We start from the raw sequence: 13,869 nt of genomic DNA, 5'->3' as shown, positions 1-13,869 counted from the left end.
GCAATCTCCTATTTTGCAACTGTCAATCTGTTTATGATATAAAAAATCGTTTCTTATTTACTTATAGTGAGCAATTGTTCAATATTTGAAAATGTCCATATTTTTCAGTCAATGATTTTAAATCACCTTATATGTATCTATCATACTGTTTTAGAATAATTATTAATAATCTACTTAATAATCAATCGTTATAGTTATTGCAGTAATGGATGGACAAATATGGCTCAAAATATAAATTTTCTATTAAACTTAGTTTCTGTATGAATATTTATTAAGAGTCGCCGTCATGTCCTATCTATTAGGCACTTGAAAAATGCTGTTCTCTTGTACATGCTCAACCCATGATACAATGAATACATGATACATTTATACATTGTATCATGTGCTCAACCCATTCATCACCTCTGAACATTCATGTGCAATATTTCAAGTTTGAATAGTCAGCTGTTGGTCGTATATTCTGTGGTTAAAACACCGGCAATCAAAAGTTAAACTGTCATGAAAACGTCAACGATTTTTACCGTCTCGCCAAATGACAGAGTAGGAATTGGTTTGATGTTTGATTGTTGTGGTTTTGCGCTAGCGCTACTAGTCTTTGGGTTTCCAAGCTCTCTTGAATATATATTTTAATATTTTCTGTTAAAGTAGATAATGCCAATTTTTACATTCGGCTAATTTTGACTTAAGATTAAATAGCTGCATTTTTGCTGCATTTATTTGACCATGGATGAAAAACCTAACCTAGGACTAGTGGTTTTAGCTGTTTCAACTTTATACACAAATCCGGATAAGACGGAAAAGGAAAAAGCCTCAGAATGGCTTTTAAATCTGCAAAAATCCGTAAGTATAAGTTACTGTCTTCATTTAATTAAAGTAAGAGTGGGGTAGGTAAAGTAGCTTCTTAATGCATTGAAAGGTTTAAGTCTTCGTTGTAAGTCACCAAAGCTAATTTCGAATTATACGTATTGAACTTTCGGAGGCTATTCGAAATTTTAAACCACATTATTCCCGAGTTCTTTTCTTATCGGAAATCCAACCATGATTATTTTCAAATTAAAAACTACTGTGTAGTTGGTTTTTGGTAGTATTTATCGTCTGCCTCTATATGTCTGAAAGTCGTTTCGTATTTTTCAACCTATTTAAGTAAATCATTCCAACTTTAAATATCTGAATATAAATGTTTTCGGTATTATTCGGTTTAAACCGTGAGCTTCAAGAATAGTGAATACTTTCCTCATAATTTATTGCCGTGAAGTGATATCAACGATTCTATCATTCCTAAAATTCCCCCAAACGCTATGAATTATGTATTTACTACTAAAGCTATTAAAAGCTAATCTACGTGTCAACAGTGCACGTGGATGCTCTTTAAGTAAACTTCATTTCCCTCCTACAACTTCTCTCCACAGGCCACAAAATAGAAGATTACCAGCACATAGTAGTAATCTTTTGTAATAAAATGAGTTTAAACTGTATTGGATCTCGATTTCTCGTTTTTTACCCGAAAACTGAGTCGAAAGAAAAACTCCACAGACTCTTTTGAAAATTGCTAAGGAAAAAAAACTTTATTTTAATTTAGAGATGCATTGCATCTGCAATCACGCCTCTGGTGAAACTGGAAACACATTTCTTATTACGAAACACCCATTGTTGTTAGCTCTCAAAATCGGTAAAAGTTAATTATCATATTTCAGGCGACTTACTTAATATTAATAAATACTATTTGTTTAATAACAAATGTAACAGTATGTAAATCAAAAACTGAGAGACTTGGTAAAATTATACAGTATATCAGGTATATACATTATATATACAGTATATCAGGTATAATATATATGTATATGATAATGATGATAATGTTTCAAAGGATATTCATTAAGTTAATATCGAGAATAGCTTGTAATTTTGGTTAATGTTACGAATATTACTTAGTCAAACTAATATTTGCTTGAGAAGTATTCGTGGTGGAAAATGCTAGTTCATTCACAATGTACCTGTCTAATAATGCAAGCGAAAATGACTCGAGATTAACCCAGTCCGAATTTTTACCGTAACAAATATAATATCTCGTATTACTCTCTCGTAAACTTTTTTACTATTTCTAGTCTTATAGCGGCCTAGTGAGCTTAACTCCAACTTTTTATAGCAATAACTTAATACAATTATCACCAGCAGGTTGAATTTGTGTAATGTTGAACAAAAATGTATTAATTTTAGCACAGCGAAAATGCTTCCATTTTAGGAAATTCGTTTTGCGTTGCAATTTTGAATGGGATAGTGTAATAATGTAATTTTATTGTTTTTTTTCGCGGGTTTTTTAATTTTGAATTACTTGCAATGTTCCCTTGTACAGAGAGTCCCAGCTAGAGAATAAAGTAAGTTTACTCTTTACACGTAGTCGTTGTTTCAAAGCTGTAGTCGTCATATTGTCAAGGTACAAAACCTGCATATTTTTAAAATGTTAACCTTTTTCATTGAACACTATCTAAAATGTAAAGCTGATTCTTGAAATCATTATTTTTTTTATTTCAATTTTTCTAATTCTTAAGCTCATTTAATTTTTGTAAACAAAATATTATAATAATGATGATAATGATAAAAATTTACATGTGGTGCTGCTCATTCGGCAATTTCTCCGTAATGTTTATTCTGAAATTTTTTCAAAAGGAGATCAGTTTCAATTTATATGACATAACATGGAATGCAAAATCTTAGTATTTGATAGTATAGGGTGATCATATGAACCGTCCAAATTAGCATATTTGCAATACAAATACAACTTATTATATAATTAATGATTAATAGGAGTCATGAATGAAACTTGTCACCTTTTTCAATAACAATAGAGAACCGCGTGTATTTCATTTTCGTTTACATTTTATATACCAGAAACTACTTAAAACTTACATAAGGAATCAATAACAAAATTAAACGTTTGAACTTACTTTACCCAATCATAGGGAAACCCTGAACAGGTATTTGATTGTGATTAGACTTGAATTGGTTGGGCAGACCATCATTCGTATCAAACCTACTGAATGGACATGATTGCAAATTTATATGTCGACAAATTTGATGAAAATGTTCGTTATAAAAAATACAGCAAACAGTGAGATTGTAGATATTTTAAAGTTACATTGGCTTCAATATTGAAGCTCTTTTGTAGATCGGTAAAGATTAGTAAAATAAGACCTGTATATTTTAATGTTCGAATGGTAAATTTAATAAATATTTTATTCCTGGTCATAGAAATTCTGCTTAGAAATGATAGGGCACTTAGCTCCAAGCTCACAATGTCACAGCAGTCTTTACCCCGATATATGAATTATACATAATTAATCAAACATATTGCGCATAATTTGATTCTCAAAGAACGCAAAATAAAATTTTCCAGCTTGTAGCTTCTCAGAATTCCCAATATTTTCAAACATTTTTTAATTAACGAACTAAATTGGCGATTATTATTATTTTTATATCATCTTTTTCTTTTTGGTCTAGGTACATGCATGGACAGTTGCAGACGAACTTTTACATCAAAAACCCGACTTGGAGTCGTGTTATTTTGCTGCTCAAACTATGAGAACCAAAATACATCAGTCATTTCATGAGCTCCCTTTGGAAGTTCATATGGCTCTCAGAAATTCTTTGTTAGAACATATTAGTCAAATCAATGAAGGTTAGATTTTATATTGAGTGCCTTGAAAACTGCTTTCGATTTTTCATACTTGCCCTTCTAACGAGACTAATATTTTATTCTTTCTGCAGCAACAAATACAGTGATAACTACTCAGTTATGTCTAGCCTTAGCAGATTTAATACTGCAAATGCCGTCCTGGCAAAGAGCGCCATTGGATCTAATAAATCGTTTTTCTCATCAATCTTATATATGGCCTTTGCTGGAAATATTGACAGTCTTACCCGAGGAGTTAGATAATCGATCAGTGCGGTAAGTCTGATATTAATATAACTGTGGCATGTTGGCACAATTCAAGTCCTTATAGTTTAGGAGAGAATAGAAGAACTGAAGTCTTAGCAGATCTGAAACACTGCGCGCCTACGATACTTGAGTTCCTAATACATTGTTGTACAGTATATGGTAGTAGCGTGAATGAGCACACACATATAATATCTAGAACATTAAGATGTTTTACATCGTGGGTGTATGTAAAAGCCATCGTACTGGACGGGCTTTCAGATAGTGTCGTACTGAATTTGGCATTCGATATTTTGGATTTTAAGCCACATGAGGGCAAACAAAGTTCGGGAGCATTATGTGATGCAGCTACAGAGTGTATTTGTACTGTGTTACAATCTCTTGAAGATAATAACAATCAACAAGCTTTAGAAAATTACTTGTTCACAAACATTTTGAAATTGGAGGTTTCATATCATATTTCAGTTGCCAATGAAGATGAAAGCAAATCTGTGGACTATTGCAGGTGAGTCACTATTAACAAAACTCTAGCTCTGGTGTTCAAAGATTTACTTTTTTGCAGGTTATTTACCGAATTAGGAGAATCATTTTTAGAGAAAATTATATCCAGCAACAGCGCCGCTCATTTCCAACATGCGGTGAAAGTGTTTGACTTAATTTTAATGTGTGTTGGACATCACCATTACGAAGTTGCCGAATTAACGTTTACTTTATGGTACGTTTTGAGCGAAGAACTTTACCAAAAAAACAATAAAGAATTGACAGAACTGTTCAAACCGTATATTGAAAGGTTGATAACAGCACTTTGCAGACATTGTCAAATGGAGCCCGATTGTGAGGGTAGGCATGACACTTTTGATCTATTAAGTGGAAACTATATTTGTCATGTTTTAGGGCTATTGGATGACGCAGACGAATTCAAAGATTTTCGAGAAAAAGTCTCGGAACTGATTAAAGATGTAGTGTTTATCGTGGCAAGTGATAGTTGTTTCAAGCAAATGTTTTTAAATACGCAAGCTCCGGGAGTTACTTGGGATCAGACAGAAGCTGCCTTGTTTGTAATGCAAGCTGTTGCCAAAAATGTTTTACCGTAAGTTAAACTTTGTGTAGTTTGATTTAGCATTTACGATTCAAGTTTTCATATTTTGTATATACAGCTGTTTTATAGAAATGCAAAAACATCAATGGGTGATTCCTTGATGAATATAATAGATAGTTTCACATAAATCGTTAGGTTGGAAATTTTATTTGGTCTTTGAAATGAGAACCGAGGAAATACTAAGTTTTTGTTGTTGCCTGTAAAGTGTCATCAGCAAACACTGAAAGTGTTTTACTTTCGTTTTTGAAATTGATTGTAGGATTAGAAATATACTGCTTTTTGCTTAATTGAATTTTGGGGAAATCGTCGAAGACAAGGCATTGTTAAGAAAATTTAAACATTTCCGTAAGCCAAATCATAACGCCTAATGCATCCCAAAGGTGCATTTCATCCGCAGAAATGCTTATAATGTTTTGTATATAACAATCGGTTCTTATCAGGACCAACACTTAAGGTGGATTTATAAACTCTGCAGTTGGTGCCGTTCGACGATCGTGCACTTGCCATACAATTTCTGTTGCTGTTGTACGCATCGTTCGTGTTTTGATGATTTATATTAAATAGTTCGCGGTTGGCGACGTTGGAATTTGATTGGTCAGATTGAGAAATCTGTCAATCGTACGCCCATATGATTTAATATATTGGGTATGTTGTTTGTTATGTTTATCCACTTACACACATTAATTATTACTTTTTCCATTATAATATCAAAATGTGGAGACGCAGGCTACATTTTGTCTTCGTATTTGCTATTGAAGAAAAAGTGTCGAACACGGCGGTTTAAAGTCAGGCCTATGAATAGGCAAAGGTCAAAAAAGGGGCACTCAGTATTATGAGAAAATGGAAAGTGTGGATGCAGTTGTAAATATGTTCATAATTCTTCTTCTTCTTCGAATTCGTTCTATTAGCAAGCTGCTAAAGACTGGATCTTCAACGAAAATAACTTGATCTGCCATCTTGTCAAAACATAAACAAAACACGGCCTAGTTTTGACAAATGTCACGGTCAGTCACTCACGTGATATGAAACTCTTTCTGTCATTGGTTGATTTGCCAACTAAATAAACTCAGCGGTTGGCGAAATAAAATTTGGTTAATTGCCGTCATGGAAACCTAATATGGAAACGAGTGGACGAATTGTGCAAGTGCGAACTACGAACGATGAACGGCACCAACTGCAGAGTTTATAAATCCAGGTTTATTCTGTCTTATAATATTATTGTTCTTGTTAGATTACACAACCACACAACCAAAATTTGTTTTTTGATCTGGGTTTTTTTAATTTTTTTTTTAGTATATTTTTTTATTTTATTTATATCCCAAATCGGCTGCCAGTTTGACTCTATTAGGTCAAGCTCAAGGTTATGTCAAGGTCAAATTGAGAAAGAACTATTTAGGCCGAAAAAATCTGTACATCTGTACGCTTTGTTCAAATGAGACGAAATGGACTGATTAGGTTCAGTTCAGCTCTTTTGGTTATCGAGATATTTGCAGTTTTTTGAAAACCATACTTTCGCGATTTTCTCGAAATCTTTCCTTCCTTTGAAATTCCTGGTCAGGTGGTTATATACGGAAAAGTTATATCACAAATCAGCTTTGGTTGGTTAAAAAAAAAGTTCCTATGTCAACTACAAGGAGAAGGGCAAAAAGTTTGTCCAGGCCCTCATGGAGGGCAAATTTTCAAAATTGAGTAAAAGTGTCCAATGACATTGGAAGTGGTTGAAAATGACACCAATTAGTATTGAGGCAAATACGAATCAACTCCACGTCTATTTAACTCCACGTAATCGGTAAACTTTGGTACGTACTACTATGAATGTATTCTAGTTAGACCGAAGCATAGCGATGATTAATGCTTCGTGAATGCTTGTGAGCACTAGTTAGTTAGTAACTAACTAGTTAGTAAACTAAATAGCTTGTAAATGTCTGTAGTACTTCCCAACCATGTACCACTAAATAAATATCTTGTAAGCCTGTAGAACTTGCCACCATTTTTTCTGAGCAACAGGAATAGACTGTCAGCATGTTCCTAACTTGGGAACTGACGCAAATTGTACAAATTACCATCTCGTCTTCAGAATCCATATACGTTGGTATTGGCATTTATTTTTTATTTTAGGACTGAAAATGAGGTGGTTCCAAAGGTAGTGGAAGCAATATTAAATAGTCCATCATCAACCCATTTAGCTGTAAGATATACATCGGTTCTATTGTTGGGGGAATTATCAGAATGGATAGAAAAGCATCCTCAAGTTTTAGACCCTATTTTAAATTTTATAGTTCAAGGTTTAGCTGTTCCCGGATTAGGTAAATTTTCGTAAATATTCTATACCACAAATGTGTAAAAACCGACTGATTTGTTTTTATAGGAGCTGCAGCCGCATCAGCACTGCAAAATATTTGTTTAAAGTGTAGCACAAGCATGACTAGACATATTACGATACTGCTGCAATTATTACATCAGGTGGATTCATTATCTGTCACTAATACTGCAGTTATCGGCATATTGAAAGGTAAATATTTACAATTAAATAATTAAACATAGCAAAAAAATATTTTGTGCATTTAATATTTTGGGCAATGTCTCGATCTACCCGACTCTGCGGAACAGTTCCATAAAGAAAACAACAATTCTGAATATTTGCTATAATCTGGTAAAAAATAACCTCTTGATATTTGAAAGTGGCAAAGCTAAAATGGCATAACTCTGTACATCTATAAGCATGGAATTTATCTTAATGGGAATTTGTACTTTTAGGTGTGGCAGCTATTTTAAACGTAATGCCCCATTCTGAAATAACTGTATTACTTCGTGAGTTATGCTTTATGCAGCTAACTCCTCTGATACAGCTCATTGACCAAGACGTAGTACCCATTAAAGGCACGACATCCGATCCGGTTTTGTGGCTTGATAGGCTTAGTTCTGTGATGAGACATGTCTCTATAACGGGCGTTCGAGATGGTAAATACATTCTTTTCTCATCATTCACAGGCCAGTAGGAAGTTTTTTTTAGGTGACATCCACCCGTGCAAGCCAGTGGTTATAGATATTTGGCCTATTTTATCTAAAACGTTTAATAAGTATCAGAAAGATGATAGAATAATGGAGTCGGTTTGCAAAAGTGTAAGATTTATGCTAAGATGTGCAAGTCAACATGTAAGTTGTTATTTTTCTCTTAGTCTGCAAATGTTCTCATCTGTGTAACTTTATGCAGCTGTTAATATATGCTAGTTTCAAAACATACAGGGTGCGGTATAAGAATTGTATTTTTTTAAGAAGGCAAATAGGGTTAAGGTGAATAGTACCAGGTTTGCGAAACATTACAAAAGGAAGAGTAGAGGAAAGTTTGTTACGGAACCGTCTTTAGTCGTAAAAATGCTTTGGCCGAAGCAGCAACGCGCTTTTGCCGTCGAGACGTTTTTTTCAAGCGGAAAATCAATTTTAGCATACAACAGAATTTAGTTTACGCTACAAGGTACCACCTCGGGATTGTGTTACTACTCGAGGATCAATTTTATCATGGGCACCGATATTTAGGACACAGAGCAATGGATACCAGCGAAAATTAGAACGACCACGTTCCGTTAGAACGCCTACAAACATTGAAAGAGTGCAACGATCAAGGTTAAGGTCCCCGTAGACGTTCTTGGTAAATGCTCCATAGTGAGCACAGAAGTGACATATCAAGGCCCGCGCGCTCTCCTGATTTGGCTCCCTGCGATTATTTCCTGTGGGGATACCTGAGATCGCTTGTGTTTGTAAACCGTCTCGAACCGTGGAATATTTAAAGAATAATATCCGTGAAGCTGTTGCCAACATACCGGTGGCTCGGAGAGTGGTTGGAGAATCGGCAGACACTTCAGGAGACTGTTGCAAGAATGTATTGATATGAATCGACAGTTATTAAATGTACTTTTTAAATATAATTAATAAATTTCCATGTTAGTATAAAATGTTAACACAAGAAATAATAATTTATACTGAGTACTTTTTTATTGATCTTTAAAAAAGACAGTTCTTATGCCGCACCCTGTATTGAATTTATTCTCAGTTAATATCAACATATTTTTTTTCGATTATGTTTGGTATACTGAATTCGTTTTTACTACGGTTGCCTAGGAGTTATAACTTTAAGAGACCATCAAACGGAGCTACTATTTGCTTCCTAGCTGAAAAAATATCTGTTTCGTACATAACACAAGTTTTTTAAATTTTTATTTCAGGTTTGTGAAGTGCTGGAAGGCTTAGTTAGCCAAATAACAGGAATTTATTGTGAATACAAACATTCCTGTTTCCTATACGTTGGCAGTATATTAGTAGATGAATATGCCAGCAACCCACAGTGTGTCGGAGGTCTTCTAGATATGTTAGAGGTGACAATTTAACTTATTATGTAACTAACATATTATTTTAATACGGAATTCTTTTCAGGCCTTTATAAAGCCTACATTCCATATGCTGGAAACCATGGATGGTTTAAAGAACCATCCGGACACTGTAGATGATTTTTTCCGGTGAGTCAATAAACAGTATTTTTCTTCTGGAATTTTCACAGTATTTAGTCAGTTGCAATCAAATATAAATAGCTAAAAATGTATTTTACGATTTTTGGAGCCTTGCACTCCGCTACGATAGAATTATTTATCTATTAGAGATGAGCTAAAGCGTGATTTTAAAATCACTGTTATAACTGTGAATGTGGCTTTTTTAACTGTGAATTTAACCTGTGAATGTGATTTCACTTGTGGTTGCCGTTTTCGTGATATAGCAGCGTCATAAGGTGATGGGCAATTGATTTGCAGGCACAATTTTAAAACATTTGTAATTCATATTTTTTAACTAAATAACCTTATTTAAGTATACAACAAATAATGATTTATAGTTAAAGTACAAATAATTTTAAGAACACTAAAAAATAACAGTCTCTCCAACTAGCAACTGGCTACACATTTTGTAAACCAAGGTACTCTAAAAAGAACAAAATAACTATTGTTTTACACAGAAAGAATATCATATGTAGCTCTTAATTCTTTATGAACAAGCTATATTTTATTTTTATTTTTCAGCTGAAAAAAAAAACTATTTGAGTGAAAATGGGTACAAAAATATTACTACGTTACTCTTCGCGAAAATTTTCAGAATTTATTGATATTGTGAGACGTTGCATTCCATGTGCCGTTTCAAATTCGACATACTTGTTATTACATTTACATAAATTGCATTTTGCAAAACTATCGTCTAATTCAGAAAATAAATTCAAAAAATACGAATTTTCCTTCGCTTAGCACAATACATAATAAACAATTTCTTTTTGAAAAAATGAACAAAACAGGAACAATTAGCGTATTCCCAGAAGATTATTTTTAAAATACACAAACAGGCTACCGATACACAATCAGAATACGACTAATGAATTGTGCATACTGACATACGATTCGCGAAAATATCAATAAGATCCAGGCTCAAGGGAACCCGTCAATGCAAGCTTTCAATAACGAACAAAATATTTGTGATTGTTCTTTTACCGGGCCACATGTGCATCGTACCGGGTGTCAATTTGAAAACTTCCCACCCTAAATATCTTTCTTGCAGTTAAAAATATGAAAAATCGGAAAGTCCCGTCAATTTTGTTTGTAAGGGGGACAGTTCAAAATTTGAGAAGACGCATAGATCTGTGCTTGGAAGTGGAGAGTAAACCCTTCGAGTCCCTCTGATAATTTTCTAAATTTACTGGTTTCTCAAAGTTTAGTTTAATCCTGTTTAAATTTAAAATACACATTTTTTTTTCTTTTTTATCCTACTTAAACAGATATAGAAACTCTAACGTGTCAAATCTGTCGATAAAACAAAAGAGTGGGTGTTATTCCAAAGCACTTTTTGCAAAAACATAATTTTTCTTATTTTTACCAAACAACAAGACTGAACCTTAAAATGTCTTAACATGATTCTTAATAACATAATTCTTAACATGATCATCGTAATCAGATGAAAAGCTGAATTCAAACATGTAAAAATCCCAAACGGCGTTCATAAGAAAAAAAGTATTATTCATTTTACATTTACGCATCCAATAAGCTAAGGAAAAATTAAAAACTTTTTCGAATCTCCGGAAGTAGCAGAAATATTTAAAAAATTTCAGTGAAGATTTTAATAGGCTCTAGATTTCGCAACTTTGCCCCAATTTAACCAATCTGGTATCTGGTATGGTTATTGAGATCTCCGTGGTTGCGCTCCAAAACCGGACACCTTGTATATGGATACTTAATACGAACTGCAACAAACGATGTTTTCTGACTAAAATTGCTTAGATTCCTGCTGCTTTATCCGTAAATCAGCACGGTTAAGTGTTGAGCCTAGAGGAAAATAGAAAAAGTGATCATTTTACTGGTCCAAATGTAAATTCGCCACTTTGTTGTTTTTTAATTGAGCTCCCGCAGCAAACATATACATAACTTGTTTTTCAATGTCTACTCTCATTACATTATTTGCAAGCAACTCATTTCATGGGTTGTTTATTCCTAATTTATCTCGGGACTACACATAACATCACATTAGGTGCCTTTGCATTCGCTCTTATTCGGCCAAAACAATATCCGGCAAAGTGCCGAAGATCGACTATGCTACCGCCGAAAAGCTCCACGAGGCACGCAATTCGCGCACGATATCGGCCAATTTTGGCTTTATACTCGGAAGCGTGTCATCTCACATGCAAGGCACGTGTGAAAAGAGTTGATTAGAACGTTACGTCTTGGATCGCCACGATCTTTGCCAACTTTTGAACGAGACGGTCGGCCGCGCGTTCTTCCCGCACCGAGCGATAAGAGCGTAAGTGTAAAGGCACCTAAACTGGGTGAAAAAATGGAGGGAAGATCGTAATTAATATGGGCATTTGCCATTAATAAATGAATTACGACAGTACTATCCTGACGACTTCAAAAATTATCTTTGTATGGACTGTAAAACTTTCAAAACTTTGTTGGATTTAGTTTCACGAATTATTTCTAAGCAAAATACCAAAGATTTGATACCTCTCTGATATTACCCGCTCAAAAAGCACGATGTTCAAAAAATTGTGCTAAAGTTTGCTGTTCGTTACCGCAACGCAAAGTCTGTAGGTTTCAAAGTGCAACGCGTACAGTGGGTACGCCAGTATTTCTTTTTCGTACGAAGACTAGCGTTTTTCCGATTGCACACGATAAGAGCGTGTAAGTGTAAAGGCACCTATTCACTTCATAAGAAACTTTCGGTTTCATAAATAATGTTTAATAATGGATGTTGTTTCTATCAAATTTAGCACTCTTAATCGTAGCTTAGGAGTCCTGACATCAGGCCTTCCTCCACTACTTTCACTTTTTATACGGTATACGGCACACACAGGTTTTTTTGTAAACGTTATACAGTTTAAATTCTGAATAGTCACAATATCGACCCATAAACCTATCGGTGACATGAACGACATCTTTCTCCTCAAATCTTTACTCGACTTTTTCATAAACTAAAATTTTTAAATTTAGTAAAAAAAATTTAGTAAACTAAAATTTTCTATAAAGAAAAAAAAATGTATTATGTGTTAGTCTATACTGCTATCAAATACACCGTCAAACTGCTATTAAAGTACTTTAAAATATTGCTTAATAGCAAAGTTGAAATCGCATCTTCAATACCGAATATTGTCTTAAAATTAACTCAAAATGTTTTCAAACTGTTTGCAGGTTGACTGGACGGTTTGTTCGACGTGCCCCAGTTCCATTCCTAAGGTCTGCCGCTATTTTACCAATTATTCAGTGCGGTTTATTTGCTTCCTGTCTCGACCACAAAGATGCAAACGCAGCTGTAATGAAGTTCTTTCATGATCTGATATATCAGGGTCAGAGTGCTCATTCAGCCCCAGACTTTATGGAAAGGCGAGAGCTGGTGAAGGGCATTTTAGATCAATTCGGACAGCAACTGGTTACTTCTTTGTTGCAGGCTTGTGTATTTTACTTACATACTTATATGCTTTCGGAGGTAAATAGTATATTAAACTTTATGGATTATCGAATATGAATTTAGTTAATCTTTTTACGATCTATCTTTGTCTGAAAAATCTCAAAGTTGACCTATAGATTTCATATTTGTTTAAATACAATGTAATGCAGGTTGGCGATGTTTTTGTGGAAATGCTTGAATTTACAAGAGAAGAAGCAAGTAGATGGATTGTTAGTGGTCTGGATACATTGCCGAAACAAAATAATGGAGGATTACTAACAGCCACTCCAGCACAATTAAATGACATCCACGTGAGCCTAATCAGGTGAGTAGTTACTCTCCTTTGTAGAATGTTCTACAACCATATTGAAAGTCAATAGATACGAGTGAAAATTGGTTGATTACTGAAACTTATACTTCTATTTGTCTGCAGGTCAAATTCATCCAAATCTGTGACGCATGCACTAAAAGACTTGATTCGACTTTATAGATAAGTCTCAACCTAATGGTCACCATGATGTCTGTGTAATATAGTTATTTAAGTTTTATTAAATGATTGTGTAACATAGAATTTTTAATTATCGTTGATAATTACTGAAATAAATAATGGTTGTTAAATCTGTCAAGCATTTTTTAGGGGTTGTACCCATTTAAACCCATTTTAACTGACAATCCCTACAATTTATAGCTGCGAGACTGCATGCAACGTATTCTGAAATATGCATATCTGTATGCAGACTTATATGATAAAGCCTTTTTTAATTAGTATACGAACTGTGCATCTGAATATTTCATGCATTATATGAATTATCAATTTTATTTTCGGTCATATAACTGAGTAAATCTATCTGATTTAGATACTTGGATA

At 34.0% G+C, this 13,869-nt stretch overlaps 1 protein-coding gene across 1 annotated transcript; it reads left to right on the top strand.

Annotated features, from left to right (window-relative positions):
* Window positions 1-522: 522 nt before the first annotated feature.
* On the top strand, window positions 523-13,622 carry LOC109535453 (transportin-3). Its single transcript, XM_048660838.1, has 15 exons — window positions 523-840; window positions 3,499-3,676; window positions 3,766-3,946; window positions 4,002-4,439; window positions 4,497-4,774; window positions 4,829-5,024; window positions 7,152-7,339; window positions 7,402-7,545; window positions 7,791-7,994; window positions 8,047-8,189; window positions 9,257-9,406; window positions 9,465-9,547; window positions 12,746-13,040; window positions 13,172-13,326; window positions 13,435-13,622. The coding sequence occupies exons 1-15, from the start codon at window positions 724-726 to the stop codon at window positions 13,493-13,495; spliced, it is 2,811 nt and encodes a 936-aa protein (XP_048516795.1). The 5' UTR covers window positions 523-723; the 3' UTR covers window positions 13,496-13,622.
* Window positions 13,623-13,869: the final 247 nt, after the last annotated feature.

The sequence above is a fragment of the Dendroctonus ponderosae genome, unplaced genomic scaffold, assembly GCF_020466585.1.
Source record: "Dendroctonus ponderosae isolate FM_Combo_2020 unplaced genomic scaffold, Dpon_F_20191213v2 Dpon_F_20191213_1, whole genome shotgun sequence".
Classification (NCBI taxonomy): Eukaryota; Metazoa; Arthropoda; class Insecta; order Coleoptera; family Curculionidae; genus Dendroctonus; species Dendroctonus ponderosae.
The sequence above is the reverse complement of the archived record's forward strand: the minus strand, read 5'-3'. Positions and strand labels throughout refer to the sequence as shown.

Excerpts from the sequence above, each read along its gene's own strand:
- LOC109535453 (XM_048660838.1), top strand. The coding sequence starts at position 724 with ATGGATGAAAAACCTAACCTAGGACTAGTGGTTTTAGCTGTTTCAACT. Across the intron at positions 841-3,498 it reads TTTTAAATCTGCAAAAATCC|GTACATGCATGGACAGTTGC; the intron begins GTAAGTATAAGT and ends TTTTTGGTCTAG. Across the intron at positions 5,025-7,151 it reads GTTGCCAAAAATGTTTTACC|GACTGAAAATGAGGTGGTTC; the intron begins GTAAGTTAAACT and ends TTTTTATTTTAG.